General features: G+C 43.2%; 1 protein-coding gene across 1 annotated transcript in view; it reads right to left on the reverse strand.

Moving 5' to 3' along the window:
- The window catches only part of SH3GL2 (SH3 domain containing GRB2 like 2, endophilin A1), a 172594-nt gene that overhangs the window by 22151 nt on the left and 133606 nt on the right, over positions 1–16837 (reverse strand). Inside the window, exon 3 of the mRNA XM_075067315.1 lies at positions 12992–13064. Within this exon, the coding sequence (XP_074923416.1) occupies positions 12992–13064 (73 nt within the window). The remainder of the gene's footprint in view (positions 1–12991; positions 13065–16837) is intronic.

Raw genomic sequence — 16837 nt, forward strand, 5'->3', positions numbered from 1 at the left:
CTGGACACAATACTCCAGATGTGGCCTCACCAGTGCTTCCATGTGGCCTCACCAATAATCACTTCCATTGATCTGCTGGCAATGCTCCTACTAATGCAGCCCAATATGCCGTTAGCCTTCTTGGTAACAAGGGCACACTGCTGAATCGTATCCAGCATCTCATCCACTCTAATCCCCAGGTCCTTTTCTGCAGAACTGCTGCTTAGCCAGTCAGTCCCCAGCCTGTAGCGATGCATAGGATTCTTCCATCCTAAGTGAAGGACTCTGCACTTGTCCTTGTTGAACCTCATCAGATTTCTTTTGGCCCAATCCTCCAATCTGTCCACTCTGGACCCTACCCCTACCCTCTGGCGTATCTACCTCTCCCCCCAGTTTAGTGTCATCTGCAAACTTACTGAGAGTGCACTGTACTATATTTCTTATTTTGTATTATATTTCTAATATTTCTGATATTTTATTCTATTTCTAATTTTGTCAACTACAATAAATAAGCAAGCGTACCATTGTAAATCATTGCACAATAGGAGGAATTTAAACCACAAAACAAACATACATTTAAATATTTTTATGAGTCTGATCTGATTTAAATTCAGAAAAATTCAGAAGAGCAAAGGCAATTCAAAATTAAGGATGATATGCCATCTGTAATCCTTCCTGTTGTGCATCAGTATTGCAGCACAGATGCAAGATTATTCAGTATTTGGACACCACAAGAGTACATAAGCACAATGGATCCAAGAAGTATTTTACTCTTGGCTTAATTCACTCTTAATTGAGATACTGTGAATGAAGATCTGGAGACTGCTGCTGCTGCTTTTCAAATTGTGACTTTTATGTGCTAAAACCAGGAAATTGTCTAAAATACATATTTTGCCTGTGAAGAACATTATGAAAGAGTAGCATATTTTTAGCATAGTGTATGTTTTTGTAAGAGTCTTCTCACTACCCAAAAGTGCCACTGGACCATACTATTCTGAATGTTTGATGCTATAGAACTACAGGCAACAAACTGGCAATCCAATGAGAGACTCAATTTTAATGAGATGTCAGCAGCACACTCCACCTCTGTGCTGCAAAAGGGAGTATTCCTCTGCTATTGCTGGGTTGGAAGATGTCTGACACTTTATTATCTTAGAGCCTGATCCAAAGTCCATTGAAGTCAATGAAAAGATTCTTGTTGTCTTCAAAGGGCTTTGAATCAAGTCCTAAATATGCCAGGGTTAAATAATAAAAAAAAAGGCAGTCTGCTAGCCCTCATGTTACCCCCTGGGTAATAATCCTGAGATGGGTGAGGAGAAAAAAAGAAGCTTGGGAACTATGGGAAAGAAAAGAGATGAGGGCTCTGACAACAGAGCATAATGGAGAAAACAGAACAAGGGGTTGGGGTAAAAGATAGGAGAGAAAATATTGGAGCATGAGGAAAGAAAAAGTACAAATAGCAGAGAGAGAGAACGGTGAAGAGAAAGACAAAGAGGAGGCAGTGAGTTGTATTTAAATGGGAGACAAGGGGAATGTTTTTTAAGAATGAAAAGCAGAGAGAAACAGGAAAAGGAAAAAATAGAAGAGATTAAATAAAAGGAGGGGGCACACTCTGGCCAGATAGGAAGGCGGGGGGGATCAAAAGCAGAGAAGAGAATTGTCAAGGCTCATTCCCCAGTCTGGCATTTCGAGTGCAGAAGGTGGGGGGCCGCAAGGATTCTAAAAATTAATACTGACCATTCCAGGTTTGTATTAACTTCCAAGGTTATAGTTTCTCTCTGACCTTGCATGGGTAGATGCTGCCACCACCCAAGTGCAAAAAACCCCTTTGGACCCAGGAAGGAGTACTTGGGAATTCCTCCCCATGGGGTACTGTAGCAGGGTGCTGCTGCAAAGGCACTTAATTAACCCCTGCTCTGCCAGCCCCAATCAGGGGAAATAGATTGAGGCTGGGGAGAAGTCTGGTGCCTGGCCTCTAGAATTGGCTGCACCTGTGGGCCTGAAGGTTCAAGGGCTATAAAGGCTGGCTGGCAGCCAGAAGAAGGGGGAATGGCCAGGGGAAGGTCAGTCTCCAGGCTGAGGGCAGACTCCCTGTAGGAGAGGAGACTGCAAGGCCTGTAAGCTCTGTAAATAGTATCACTGGTGGTGGGAACTTGTGTAAATAAAGCCATGGGTGCTGCATCAAGAGAAGCCTCTCTGTGCTTTATTGGGGCAGCAGAGGGCCTCAGGAAGAGGGGCGAGTGGGGGACCCGGTTACAGGTACTCTCAAGCTCTTTCATACCCTCACCCCTCCGGGGAAGAGCTGAGAAGAAAACAAAGGAAATCAGCTGTTGCCAGCAGCTAATTAAACAAAATATGCACAAACCTCTTAGGACACCAAAAATCCAATCCTATTCTTAAAAAAGATAAATTTTATTAAAAACAACAACAACAAAAATTCCATATATACTCGTTCATTAGCCCGTTCGTTTATAAGCCGACCCCCCAAAACAGATAGGTAAAAATAGCAAAAACTGTATGACCCTTTCATAAGCAGACCCTATATTTCAGGGGCTGGAAAACTTTGGCTCCCGGCCTGTCAGGGTGAGCCGCTGGTGAGTTGGGACGTTTTGTTTACTTGGAGTGTCTGCAGGCATGAAGCCCCTCAGCTCCCTGTGGCCGCAGTTTGCCACTGGCTGGGAATGGCAAATGGTGACCACAGGGAGCTGAGGGGCCCCATGCCTGCAGACACTCCAGGTAAACAAAACTACAATGTATTAGATCAAGGATCAGCAACCTCTGGCACACGGCTCACCAGGGTAAGCACTCTGGTGGGCTGGGCCGGTTTGTTTACCTGCCGCGTCTGCCGGTTCGGCCTATCACGGCTCCCACTGGCCACGGTTCACCGCTCCAGGCCAATGGGGGCAGTGGGAAGTGGCGGCCAGCACATCCCTTGGCCCACGCTGCTTCCCACTGCCCCCATTGGCCTGGAGCGGTGAACCGTGGCCAGTGGGAGCCGCGATCGGCCGAACCTGCGGATGCGGCAGGGAAACAAACTGGCCCAGCCCGCCAGGGTGCTTACCCTGGTGGGCTGTGTGCCAGAGGTTGCCGATCCCTCTATTAGATATTCAATTCAATGATTCCATAGAGTTTTAAAATCATCAAATTTTGGTGCAGAGCCATTTATAAGTCGATTCCTGCTCTTTGATGTGTCACTTTTTTATCAAAAATATTCAGCTTATGAACGGGTATATATGGTACCTCTGGAACTTAGGCTTTTGCTAGATTTAAAAAAAAACTTTAAAAAATTAAACACGAAGAATAACCGAGGTCCAGTTTAAATGTTACAAGCAAAACAAAAGCACTTGGGATTAGCACAGAGGAGTCCACAAACCAATAAGAAATAAACAGAGATAAACCTAATTGCGTCTTTCTAGACATTTTCTGATCTACTTACATATCTGGAGTTTCAAATGAGTAATCTCTAGGTATGATCTGATAGCTGGCTTAAAGCTGCTTATAGCATTGCTGCTCTGTGTCTCCTCTCTCCAGAGAACAACCACGGATGACGGGAAAAAATTTTCCCGAATTTTAAAAAGTTTTAGCCTTCCCATTGGCTCTTTAGGTCAGGTGCCCACTCCCTTCCTTTTACCAATGGGCTTTTTTAACCCTTTACAGGTAAAGCTAGTAGTGAACAGCTACTAACAGGGATTTTACAGCTAACTGGCTGGCTGGGTGTTCACAAAAGGGAGCTACTCCCCCTCTTCATTTATCACAAGAATGATGAAATGTGGAAATGAAAAGGAGAGTAGGGGAAGGGGACAAATAGATGAACAACAGAGGAAAGCAAGCATGACAAAAACATTAATTAATTCATACAATTATGAAGCCAGAAAGGACCATTCTGATCAAAAACATGTCACCTGTAAAGAATTTGAACCCTGGATCTGCAGATTAAGAAACTGATTATCTACCAAGTGAGGGGATCCATGTTCCTACATTTCACAACCTGCTGACATGATACTAAACACACAGTCTGTGTCTGCACAGTGTTTAACATTGTATTCTAACACAATGTAATTTTCCAGTGTGTACAGACCAGTTCTCTATATCTCATTCACTTTGGCAGAGAACTCACAACACTGAAATATATAAATAAGAATAACAATCAGTTTAAAAAACGGCCATAATAGGAGTTTAAAACAAACATTGCCAACAGCTTCAATTTCTCACTCTTTATATCTGATGTCACATTCCTTCTGCATTACTTTTTAAGTTAGCCACATTCAACCCTGGACTTTCATCCTATTCATTTTTTGTCCCCTTCAATCTCTTGTTAGGTTATTTTCATGGTTAGGCAGTTCTGTAATGATTTTTTTTTCATTTGTGATATCCTCAAACCCAACTTCCCTTTCAGCAAATTCACTGCTCTTCTGTTAAAAATATGCTTTCTTTTCCCTGGAGTGTGACTTCATTAGCTTTCAAGTAAGGCTGATCAGTAATGCAAAATCAAGCTAACCACACCATCATGAAAAGCTTGTCCTACTTCCCATTTCTTCATTCCAAGTATATATCAATGCCAGGTAAAAGGTAGTTTTTAATTTCAAATTAAAAAAAAAATAACTATGTCAAACTCAAGCTTTGCTAAACTCTCACATCCCAGCCTGCAGAATCAGATCTCCTCAGGGTGCATCATATTAATCAGTAGAGCTGTATTTCATCTCAATCTTCCCCTCCCCACCCCCGCAACAAAAAATATTTTATCGAAGAAAACAAGTTTGTGCAGAAAATGTTTGTCTCCTTAGAAATTTTCTGGATTTTCAATGAAAATCAAAATCCAAGCCAAATAGGAAATATTTCTGTTCACAAACCCCAATAAGCCTGTGTTTTGTTTTCTGAAAGCTGGCACTTTTGTGGTATCTCATCAAAAAACAAAAACAAAAAATAATTGTAAGAGGAAATTTGGGGGAATTTTAAAAAGAATTCTGGGAGAAAAAAATGGTATTTCTCAACCTGTTCTATTTACTAAGCAGACTTCCAATGAAGCCATGGCCAGATTCATTGTTAGCTCCAGTTGCTTTATGCTTCTTCTGCTTTGCAAAGCAACTGTAACCAAGCAGTTAAGTTGGGTGTATGGCTACTTGGCGCTGCCAGATAGCTGTAGAGCAGCTGGAGTTTGTGGCTGAATCTGGATCACACCGTTGAATGCCTCAGGCTTGAAAGGAGCTAACAATTTTACCACTATGTCCATAACATGTATCAACCTTATTGCTTTCTCTGCCGAGTGCTTGTTGACGATGATGAACAATGAAGCTTTGGACCCTGTAATAAACAGTGCTCCATCAGCTGACATAAAAAACACGTTAATTACCATTGCTTTCTGTTTAGTGCTTAAACTCATAAATATCCTTCTCTCCAGTTTTCATCGTCAGTGGCAGTGTCATCAGATTCCTTGCTGCTGTGGTCTTGCACACAAATATCTCCAATTAAGCTGTGCCAGTCACATTCTTTGATTCATCAAATTGGAGGGAATCTGTATCACACAGATTCAAGTAATTTTCCAGTAGTTAGAAGACCGCCAGTGATGCAGCATTCCTAGTCACTGTATTTGCACACAATTGTATGTCATTAACTGAAAACACAGGGCCTGATTTTCCTCTCGTGCTAGTTTTACACTGGCATAACTCCATTGACTTCAGTGGAGTTGTCACTGATTTGCACTGATGTAAGTGAAAGGAGAATCAAGCCCTTAATTTCATGGGTTATTTTGGAAATCTTTAAACCGGGTTTGAGTTGTTTAAGTTACTCCCTCATTTATGACTGCACCATCAGTGGCTACTTTCTCAAGTTTGGCAAGTACGTTCTGAAAGGTTTTTCAGTGGTAGCCTTCTATTCTTTTAATAGTTTTTAAATAATGTCTGCTAAGTGATCAAAGATCATTTATGGCCCAGCTTTGTAAACTCCAATTCCAATTCCAGTCTGCAGACTAGTAAGAGTGGTGTTGGTTTAGCATGTAAGAGGCACGCACTCCTCCATGAGCCTTGTCAGCAATCCCTCATGTTCCCCCCTGTGCTCAAAAACCAACTGTTTGGTTTCTGTTTGGAAGATCGAGCTCAGTCACTCATGATCCCATTTGGCTTGCTTATCTCTGAACAAGAAGTTACCGGAAGCCTCTGCTCCCTTTCCCAATTCATTGGCTGAGTCTCTTTCCCTCCCCACCACTGCCAGTGACTGCAGTGAGGAAGGGCAGCTAGCTGAACAATACAGGACAGCTTCATTACACTGTCTCTTCTCCACATAAGCTCACTGTAGGGCAAAAAGAGCGGCAGTAGCCCCTTGTCCCTTCTTCCAGTCCTCTGCAGGCTGGGCTAGCCAGCCCTGCATCTTCCTTTTCCCACTCAGAGTGTGAAGACCTGAGGAGAGGCAAGAGACAGGGAAACAGATAATTTGCCCCATTCACAGGTAAGGGATCTTCACCCTCTTCCTTCAACTTGAAGGGCCTGCAATTCTGCTCTGTTGCAGTCCCCTCACTTGGCTGCATTAGCTGGTCTCTCTCGGTCAGACGCTGCAGGGGTGCTGCAGACAGAGTGACCTGCTCTTTTGGCTGGACAGGTGAGATGTAAAGTGATTTGCTTAAAACATTTATCTGGCCTAACTGCACCACCTCAGCCAGAAGACCATTCACCTCGCTCTCTCTGAAATAGAATATCTCCTGGAATCCTTCTTACATACTTGAATATCTCCTGTTAACTCAGCCCCTGGCCTCCTTGTTCTAGTTTATACATTGCATTCATGTTCTATTATGTGGAGCAGCGACTAGAGGTCCGGTATCTAGTTCTCCCCTCAGTCTTTCCACTTACTCCCTTTCACAAATCTCTCAGGTCTCAACCCTGCACCCATTGAAATTAATGGGAGTTTTGCAATTGATTCAGCAGGAGGAGGAACTGGCCCCTGGCCAGTCACTGAAATGGGGATAATAAATAATAATCCCCATCTCATAGCAATATTGTGAGCCTCCAATTCCCAACTGTTCAAATGTGTTGAGTGCAGCCTCTGAGACTGCGGTGGCTCGCATGGAAACAGCTGCCAGCCAGAGAAGTCAGCACTTCATAAAGAAACTAACTCTCCTATTCTCTTCACAGCACAATTTGAGTCAATACTCAAACGTGAGTAGAATAGAGGCATCTACTTTGTTAACTGCAGGTTGTTTGTTTGAATCAAAAGTAGTTTCAGTCAGAGTCACAGCTCCTCACCTCTCAGCAGCAGGCAGCATGGTGAAGTAAAAACTGACAGTGCTGACTGCCACACAGTTTGGACTTTCTAGGAGCTAGGGATGTTATTTATTTAGGCTATGACTATAACCATAGGAGTTGTGTTTGCAGCTCTCCCTGCTGCTAGCAGAGAACTACCAAAAATGTAGAACTGCAGCTGCTAGCAGGATAGGGCCTTCCCAGGCATAACTCCTCACCTTTGCTGTAACCACCAGCTATGCCTTTCCCACCTAGTGTTATGATGGGAGGATTTCTGACTGTGTCACGGTGTGAGGTAGAGGAAAGGAAACATGAAACACAAGCACACACCTTTGTCATAGTACGAGGACATCTACACACCAACCCCTTGCTGACCGCTTCTGTGTCATTGTACAAAACAGGGAGGAGGAAAGGTGGTAGCAGAGAGACCACTCCACACCCCTCTGCCTCTCCTGTGCACTTCTAGGGGGAAGGGACTTCTGTGAATATATAAAGTTGAAATAAAAATGTGTGTGGGGAGCTGCCTAAAGTGGGAATTGAATTCATAAGTGAAGACTGCACTGCATAGCAGCACCCCAGAGCTTTAACTGCTTTTGTCAGTAGGTTTGCTAGTAATCAGCTTTCTCCAGAAAGCCTCATGGCAGAGTAGGGGCAGTCAGAGAAGTAATGACAATAAGTTAGCTGTCTATTAATTATACATGTTTTACATCACTGTTAAATTATTGATCTGTTTCACACAGCATATAGAATTCTTACAGGATTCAAATATAGTGTTGATACATTACATATGACTCAAATGTTCCAGCTCTATAATATTTAAAATAGATTTTTATGATTCTGCCTTGGTTCCTCTTGGTTAAGCTGCCTGCCTTTTGCAACTGCTGTCTGTTCTTGCTGTCTGACCTCCGCAAGTCAACAATTGCAACACTCATAAATGGACCATTCTATCACACTAGCCCAGTGTTTGTCAACGACCAGTCTGTGGTCCAGAACCAGGGTTCCTGAGATGTCCCTGACAGTACAGGAAGGCAGCAAACCTGTCCCTGGTATCAAAAATGTTAAGAAGCACTGCAGTAGTCTATCCTTCCACCAAACCCGAGTCTTCTGAGTGCCTGTAGCCCCAATCTGACAATGAGCTCTATGCTGGCAGACCCTGCACGAGCATGGAGCCTTACTAAAGCACTGTGCAGCAGCAAGGCCCGAGGAGGGAATCGTGTAAGGTGCGGCAGCCATGTGTGTATTTTTAAATACGGAGCAAAGATTTTCAGAAGTGACTTGGGGTTTTTCAGATTTTGGGTGCTTAACTCAAGAGATCTTTAAAGGGACTGATTTTTCAGGAAGTGCTGGGCATTGGTTGTGTATTTGGTTGTCGTGGTAATAGAATCTTGTGTTGCTATGGCAAACGAGTTAGATTATTAGGGGATAGCCCAGCTAGTTTTGGCTCGCTGTTGGTTAGTTCTGGTGTGGCAATAAATCACTGCTTCAAGGTTTACAGCTCTCTGTGTCTCCAGTGATTTCTTCCTAAAACTGTTGCCCCCAAGGATATAACACTCTGACCTCTGCAAATCCGCCCCTTATAGATGACTCAGGTTGGACCCCAAGAGACTGAGGCACCTCAAAATCATTCGTAATGCTGAGAATCTTGGCCAGGATATAACCAATGTAGGCTCCCATTCAGCAAGTATTTCCTGAACTATTTTCTAGAATCACATTTATAAGATCTGATTTTGTTTCTCCCTTTTCTGTTTATATATATTAATGGTCATATTTGCCCATTTGAGGAAGTAAGACCCACAAAACAGGAAGATATGACACCTTAATACTCACTCACTAAAGGAGAATGAAAATTGGCTGTCTTCCTTCATAAGAAATTTGTCTGGTTAATGGCCTTTTATTTTATTTTATGCTACGGCAGATGTCTATACACTTCTGCAGACACACAAACTCATTCAGCTGTTAGCTAATTACTGCACAACATGCCTCAAATAATATTTATTCAAATGAATGCAACAAGTCCCAGGGACTGAGTCTTATGTCACACAAACTGGTTTTATACTACTGCAACATCACTGAGTTCATAGTTACTCCATGGTGATTTCAGCAGAGTTACAACTGATGTATGCAAGATCAGAATCGGCCTCCAGGTTCTTTCATGATGCAGTCTTTTGTAAGAGAGGAAGGATAGCCTAATGGCTAGGGCACTCTAGGACTTGGGGTACCTGAGTTCAAGTCCCTGCTCCACCACAGATTTTCTGCATGACTTTGGACAAGTCACTTAGGCACTCTGGGTCTCAATTCCCTGCTTATAAAATGGGGCTTATAGCACTTCCACACCTTACAGGATGTTTTATGAAGATGAATACATTAACCATGATGTGGTGCTCAGATATATATGTGCCTTCCATTGCCATCTTATCTAAGATAGATAGAACAGGTCTTCGCGCACTAGTCTGGGAACAGAGGAGCAAAGAGTACATCTACACTGGAATAAAAGACCTGTGGAACAGCCATGGGTGGCCTGGGTGAGCTTGCTCAGACTTGAGGGGCTAAAAATTGCTGTGGAGTCATTCAGGCCTGGACTGGACCCCAAGTTCTGGGGACCTCCCTGCCCTCGCAGGGTTCCAGACTTGGGCCTGAATGTCTATACAGCAATTTTACAACCCAGTCTCACGACCCTGAGTCAGATGACCTGGGGCAGCCACAGGTTTTTAATTACTGTGTATACATACCCAGAAAGGTGAAATGATTTGCCCAGGAAATCTGTGGCAAAGCAGTGATTGGAACCCAAGTGTCTCAAGTACCAACTTCTGCCTTAACCACTGGACCACCTTTTCTCTCAGGACTTTCTTCTTCTGATTTTATTCCTGTCTGGTATTTACATATGCTTTAAAACATCCCACTGAAAGCTAAGCAACAGCTTTCCAGACTAAATTGAACTTGGATAAGTGTAAGGTAACTCATGTTGACAAAAAACAGTCAAAATTTTCATATGTACTGGCTTGGCCAAATTCTTCTTATAGTAAGTCATTGGTGTTACTGGGAGACTGCTGTGGCTGTGTATGATCTTATGGGAATGCCTGATGGAAAAGGTTTAAGAGTTATGAAGCCCAAAGGAAATACTTCAGTGGAAAAGTTTGGCTTATCCTGGGAAGCTCAATAGAGATGTCTGCTTAGGGTGCAGTGGCAGTTAGAAAAGGAAACTGGATGTGTGAGGTCTGTTTAAAAAATGCAATTTGTTTGAAGGCATTACACTGGCAATGGAACACTTTTTTGACACTGCTACATTCACCTGATTTTAAGAAATATGTAGGTTGGAATTTTCAAAGAAGTCTGGGTGAATTAGGTATGTGTGGATGAGTTGGCTACCCCCATGTCCCCTCTTGTGGCTAGGTGCCTCTGCTCTGCCTTTATTCTCCTTCTTCCATGCCCTTTTACAGAGACCCCACATACTTGCTTGTCCAATTACCACCCTTATAGGAGGTTATTCAGATAACTCAAAGTAGAACTCGAAGTCCAAGGCATGGCTCTTACCTCAGAGCCTGGTGAGTGAAAGGATTCCTTCATCTAGCCTTTCCCCTTTTTTCAGTGAATTTTTAGGGGGTGATCAACCCCAGTTTCGGCTTGCCACTGTCCTGCTCAGAGCTAACTCCTCTGTAGACTTACAGAGTCAGCTCCCTCAAGCAACTGCTTCAGCTCTCTTATAAAGAAACTAGCTGCTTGTGGTTCTTTCCCCTCGCCAGGTGTCTCTGGTTTGCTCATCAGGCAAGCCTACCAGGTTTCAAGTCTCCTGCTGGCATCTTCCGCCCACTCCCTTTTCTCTCTCATAGTGGTCAGAACCCCATCAAATTTCAATTGGAACAGGCTGCTGAAGTCCTTTCGGTTCCTTTGAAATTCTGAGCCATAACTGAGATTGAAAACAGCCAGATAAAAGCAACAAAGATGGTTTACATATGAAGGGAGAGGCAAAAATTAGGATTATTCAGTCTTGAAAGAAAGGAAGAGTTAGGTGGATTGATTTAAAGGTAAAGTTCAAAGGGTTTGGCTTTTCAAATTTGTTTGTTTTAAATCTCCAAGATTTCAAAAGTTGATAAATAATATGTAGTTATTGCTTGCAAATGTACTGAGTGCTGTATATGAACAAAAAATTACCCTAAAATATTTGCTGCCTTGCTAAGGGCCCGAGATATAAACCCTTTGGTCTCAATGGAAGTCTTTCTACTGACTTCACTGGGCTTTGGATCAGGCTGTAAGGATACCTTTACACAGGAACAAAAGACCTGCAGCACGGCCACAGCTGGCCCAGGCCAGCTAACTCAGGCTCTGGGGGTAAAAATTGTCATAGATATTGATGGAGCCCAAGTTCTGGGACCCTCCATCCTTGCAGTGTCCCAGAACTTGGGCTCCAGAGTGAGCCCAAATGTCTACACAGCAGTTTTCAATCCTGGAGTCTGGCCCCATGAGTCTGAGTCAGCTGGCCTAGGCCAGCACTGTTTTTTTAAATCGCTGTGGAGACATCCCCTAGACAATGAAAAATGTAGAACTGTATAGTTCCAGGTTTCTCTGTCAACCCAGGCTTGAAATAACTTTCTCATTCTAAACCCCTATCTTGATTTTCCTCACATAGTATTTCTGATGCCACTGAAAAGGTAGGAGTCTCAGGTTCTTTTCGGGAAGGTAATTTTATTAAAATACTTTGAAGTAACACTCACTCAGTGGGTAGCATTAGATTATAACTCAGGTTACATGGGTTCTAGTCCCAGCTTTACCACTGTATGACTCAGCAAATTACTTTTCCTCCCTGTGCCTAAGTTTTCCTATCTATAAAATGGAGAAAATGATTTATTGATAAAGCACCGTGAGATTTACTGATGAAACATCTTCTGTAAGAGGTAGGCATGATTATCATCTCCTTTTTTGGAATCTTATAATCAAGTTTTTAACTTTCAGCAAAACCTTTTCAGTTCACTTTTAAGATCATGATGCAAAAATTAATCAGTCTGTACTTTCTACATTGTCCCATAACATGAGAGTGGAGGATAAGTGAATTTAATTATAATCAAATCTCATGCTCAGACACTGCAGTTGCCAGGAGAAAGCATCTGCAATGAAATTGATACAACAGATTAACCTTCCTGGGCAACCTCCTTTCTTAAACAACTAGCAAAACCATCCTGAAATGTACTGAGTGCAATTCTATTTCATCTGTTTTAGGAAATGACCTTGGTTAAACAAGTAATTTTTGTAAGGTCTTTGAATGGTCACATGAGATAGACTTCACCAAGCTCGGCTGAAAATTCAAGAGAACCCCACACCACTTCGTCACCCACATTTTAACTCTCAGTGTACCCTACACTGATTACTTGCTGGCTACTGGGAAGTATAGAAAATAATACTTTATAATTTGATATGGATGGCTGTAATTCTGAATAATCTGATGCTACTATTGGCACAGCTGGCCTTGGTACTACAGAAACCATCAATACCACCTGATCTCATTGAATGTATTTCACTCCAACGTAACTCCATTAACTTTGTGTTAATCCTAATTGACACCAGCATAACTGAGACCAGAATCAAGCCATGTATGTGCAAGACAGACACATACACACAATACACTGAAACATACTTCACTGGAATATACAAAAAAAATTAGTTCCCAAGAGAAGGGTAGTTAAGTAGTTACAGTGGCAAAGGCTACTGACAAAGTATCCTCTAAACTAGAACAACCAGGAAAAGGTAAACATCTTTAAAGCATTCTGTGATTCACTTAGAAGTTTCATTACCTGGGTTGGGCTGAAGATATTCTACTGTCTTAGTCATTATTTCCATCACAGCCCTGCTGGTGACATCTACTTTCTGAAATTAAAATGAGAAGAATATAAAAAGAAGAGAAAAACAAGATAGACAAAAGTGAAATTTTGAAGAAAATTCATTTTTCTTCTTAGGTTTATTCCCCTGAGGATTCTCCTTGGGGAAGGTGAGTGACAAGTGCAGCAGTGGTGCTGGGCAAGGTGATGATCAGCTAACATATCTGGTGAACTGTTATATTGCACAAACAAGCCACCTTCTGAGTTGGAGCAGAACCACATGTTTGTAGGCCCTGGTTCCCAAAGAGATTTCAAACCCTAAGCAGCAATGAGTGCGGAGCAGTGGTACAAGGAGAAAAGAGATCATTTTCTTCAAGGGAAACCTGGCCATGGTAATCCATACCTCCCTGCTGGACTACTAGTTTCTCTATGTCTGACCATTTAGCTTCCTGCAGTTGGTCTTCTGAGAGAGCCTGATTGATGAGCTGCTATCACACCGGTACATCATACCCTGCACAGGCTTCCCAGCCAAATGCCTCTTTTCTCTAGCTAGTGATGCCAGACTCAAATACCCTTCCTCATTTTACAGTCAGCGGAACAATCTGCCTCTGGAGATGAACTGACGTCATATTACATAAATCCAGAAAAACATGCTGCCCTTCTTTACAATCAGCTGACATATTCTCACTTGAACGATGGCAGAAATGTGTTTCTGTGCAAAGGTCCTGCAGTGGCAATATAACTTCAACATATATATACATATATAACGTGCTAACATGGAGTTTCGCAAGGGAGTTCTCCAGGTGAAGGAGGAGCAAATACAGCATCTGTGGGGTAAGTGACTGTCTGCAGTATGTGTGTTTGTTTGTGTTTGGGGGTTACTTGCGTGTGCTGAGCTTGTGTTTGTCAGTCTCTTTGTTTGTTTTGGTTGTTTGAAGGACTGTGTGCTGTAGCTGGCAGTTGGAGGTTGAGCTACCAAGGAAGGTTTGAAAGCCAGAAGCCTCTGGTAATTGGCTGAACCTTAACCAGTGGGTGGGGCATTCACTCAGGCCTGGGCTTTATAAAGCCGCACACAAGCGACCAGGGGGCTGCTAACAGGGAGTTTCACAAGGGAGTTTGGAAGGGGAGTAGGAAGGGAGCGGGGGTCCCTTGTCGGTCCTATCTGTGACCCGTTAGTCCCTTGAAAACCTATAAATCAAACTACATCCAAAACCTTTCTCTTTAAAGCAGAGCAGAGTGGACAGGGAGCTGCAGACGGGGAGTTTGAGAGGGAGTTTGGCAGAAGGAGGCTTACGATGGTTAGGAAGACCCGCAACACCTGTGCCAGCACTACTTCTGTCTCCTCCACCTGTGCCTGTAGCCAGACAGAGCACCAGAGCATGGATGCTTCTACCCAGATTCTGGTGTGGTTTTGCAAAGACTGTAGCTTGCAATTTCCACTTACTGATATCCAGGCTGGGGCGGGCATCCAATGAGAAAGGTGCCTACTGGTGGAATCTCTCAGGCAGCAGGTGGGAGAGCTATAGGAGGAGGTGGCTAGGTTGAGGAGCATCCNGCAGCAAACATGGGTGTTTGTCCTGTAGCCTGTGGTTTTTTAAGATCGGTTTCAATTTCATAAAACATAATGTAGAAATGAAATCAATTAAAATGATCACAGTAACTTTGGGTTTGTCTTAGCTTTTAATAGACTTGTACAGGAGAAGATCAAGTGTCAAAAGAATAATAATAATGGAGATATACCTATCTCCTAGAACTGGAAGGGACCCTGAAAGGTCACTGAGTCCAGCCCCCTGCCTTCACTAGCAGGACCAAGTACTGATTTTGCCCCAGGTCCCTAACTGGCCCCCTCAAGGACTGAACTCACAGCCCTGGGTTTAGCAGGCCAATGCTCAAACCACTGAACTACCCCTTCCCCCAAACTGTATCAGTTAAGTGTGATTAGGGGAAGTAGACTTAGGGAAAATTTTCATATATGCCCAAGTGACTTAGGTGCCTAACTCCCTTTGATTTTCAGAATCTCCCTTGGCGCCTACCTGTATCTTTAAACACCTAAATACCTTGAAATCTGTTACTTATGAGCCTAGATACCATTGAAAGTCAGTGTCCATACTGCACACCTTACAGCCTACTCTCCTGCCAATAAAATATAACTACCTCAAATGAGGTGATGTAGGTTTGTGGGCAGGAGAGTGTCTCCCACTGACAAAGCACACCGGGGCTTTTGTCAGTAAAACTTTTGTGTTTTTTTCACATCCTGGCAGACAAAGGTTTTGCTGATGAAAGTGCAGGATAGACACAGCCCTAGACTACCAAGTGCCTCTATCACTTTTGAAAGAGAGACTTAGACTCCTATGTAATTTAGGTACTTGTGCCCCAATGTGGCTAGATTTCTGTTATAGCTAGGACCAAAATTTTATCACGGCAATTGATAATAAACTTTAGGCAGAGATACAGGACAACTACATAAGAAAGGGAGGGAGCAGAGTGTGCGGGGGTGGTGGGGTTGGAGATTGAGACCATCCTGCAGTGGCACCTCCTGTGCCAGGAGGCTGGGCCCAGCTCAGGACATTGCGATCTGACCCAAAGCTCTGTTCATCTAGTTCTGTACTTATTTATCCTCACCACCCCGCTGCAAAATGGGGATGAATTATCCCCATTTTACAGCTGGGGAGTGGAGGCCCAGAGAGACTTGGGGTAACCAGTTCAGAAGCGTCTTAAGTGTCTTGAGAGTCAGAGTCCCACTTTCCACCTGGGACTAAGGCTTGAAAGTCGTTGGGATATAAGTGACCAGCCCTAGGTCACACAAGGAGTCTGTGGCAGAGCAGGGGTTTGAATGGAGGACCTCAACTGCCTAGCTAGCACCTTAACAATGGCACCATCCTTCCTCTCTTTAAGCATGTGCTTAATTACCAATGAACTAATTAGTTTTTTTTTTTTTTAAACCACATCCAACTTTCCCTGGAGCTAGGTACCAATGAGAGAGGGGTTAGACCCTGTCTTCCACCCTGGTCCCTTTTGCCGCCCTCTTGACACAAAGGGAGCAGGGACTGGCTGCACATGCCAGGAGGTGTAAAGGCAGCAGACCCAGCCCTTGTAGTCAACAGCCCTTGTCATGTGATGTGGCTGAAGCATGCTGCACTTGGGGTATCCCCAGCTGGCAAACTGATCCTTGCGAGTCATAACCAGCTGATGCAGATTAAAGCAGCCTCCAGGCTAAAGGTGTGAAAGGACAATCGATGGGACTTTGCAAATCTCAGCCTTCATGTTCAAGTAAAGAGAATCCTCAGAGATGACCATATTCCAGAATGCGTGCGTGACAACTGTTTAGAAGGGATGGATTTGGAATCTTAGTGGGCATTTCACTTTGTTTCCTCTATAAACATTTTGTACATTACACTGAGGAATGTGCATTAAGCACATATTTGAATTATGTATTGTAAAAGTAGTTTTTGCCCCAAATTTTTGTAAAAGCTAAGTTGCATATTTGCTAATTTCTTGACTTCTGTGGTGCCCAATGAACCTCCATTCTTTGCTTAAATCATTTGATATACCTCTTGGCGACGGTTACATTCACAGCATATAAATAGAGAAGTTAAGCAAAAAACATCATCAAATATTCTTGCTGGAAGGTTGCAAACTAACACGATTTTTATTCTTAGAATCCAGAACAATAACAAAAAGTAAGAAAAACCAGAGAGAGAGAAAGCAGGCTGCTCGTTAATAGAGCAACACACAACTCACCCCACCTTGTTCTAGGCTGGCTCTTTCCAGACTGACTTCTGCTAGGCCCAGATTGAACGCTTCCCTATGGACAGCAAGCAG

This window comes from Chelonoidis abingdonii, chromosome 6 (genome assembly GCF_003597395.2).
Source record: "Chelonoidis abingdonii isolate Lonesome George chromosome 6, CheloAbing_2.0, whole genome shotgun sequence".
Taxonomy (NCBI): Eukaryota; Metazoa; Chordata; order Testudines; family Testudinidae; genus Chelonoidis; species Chelonoidis abingdonii.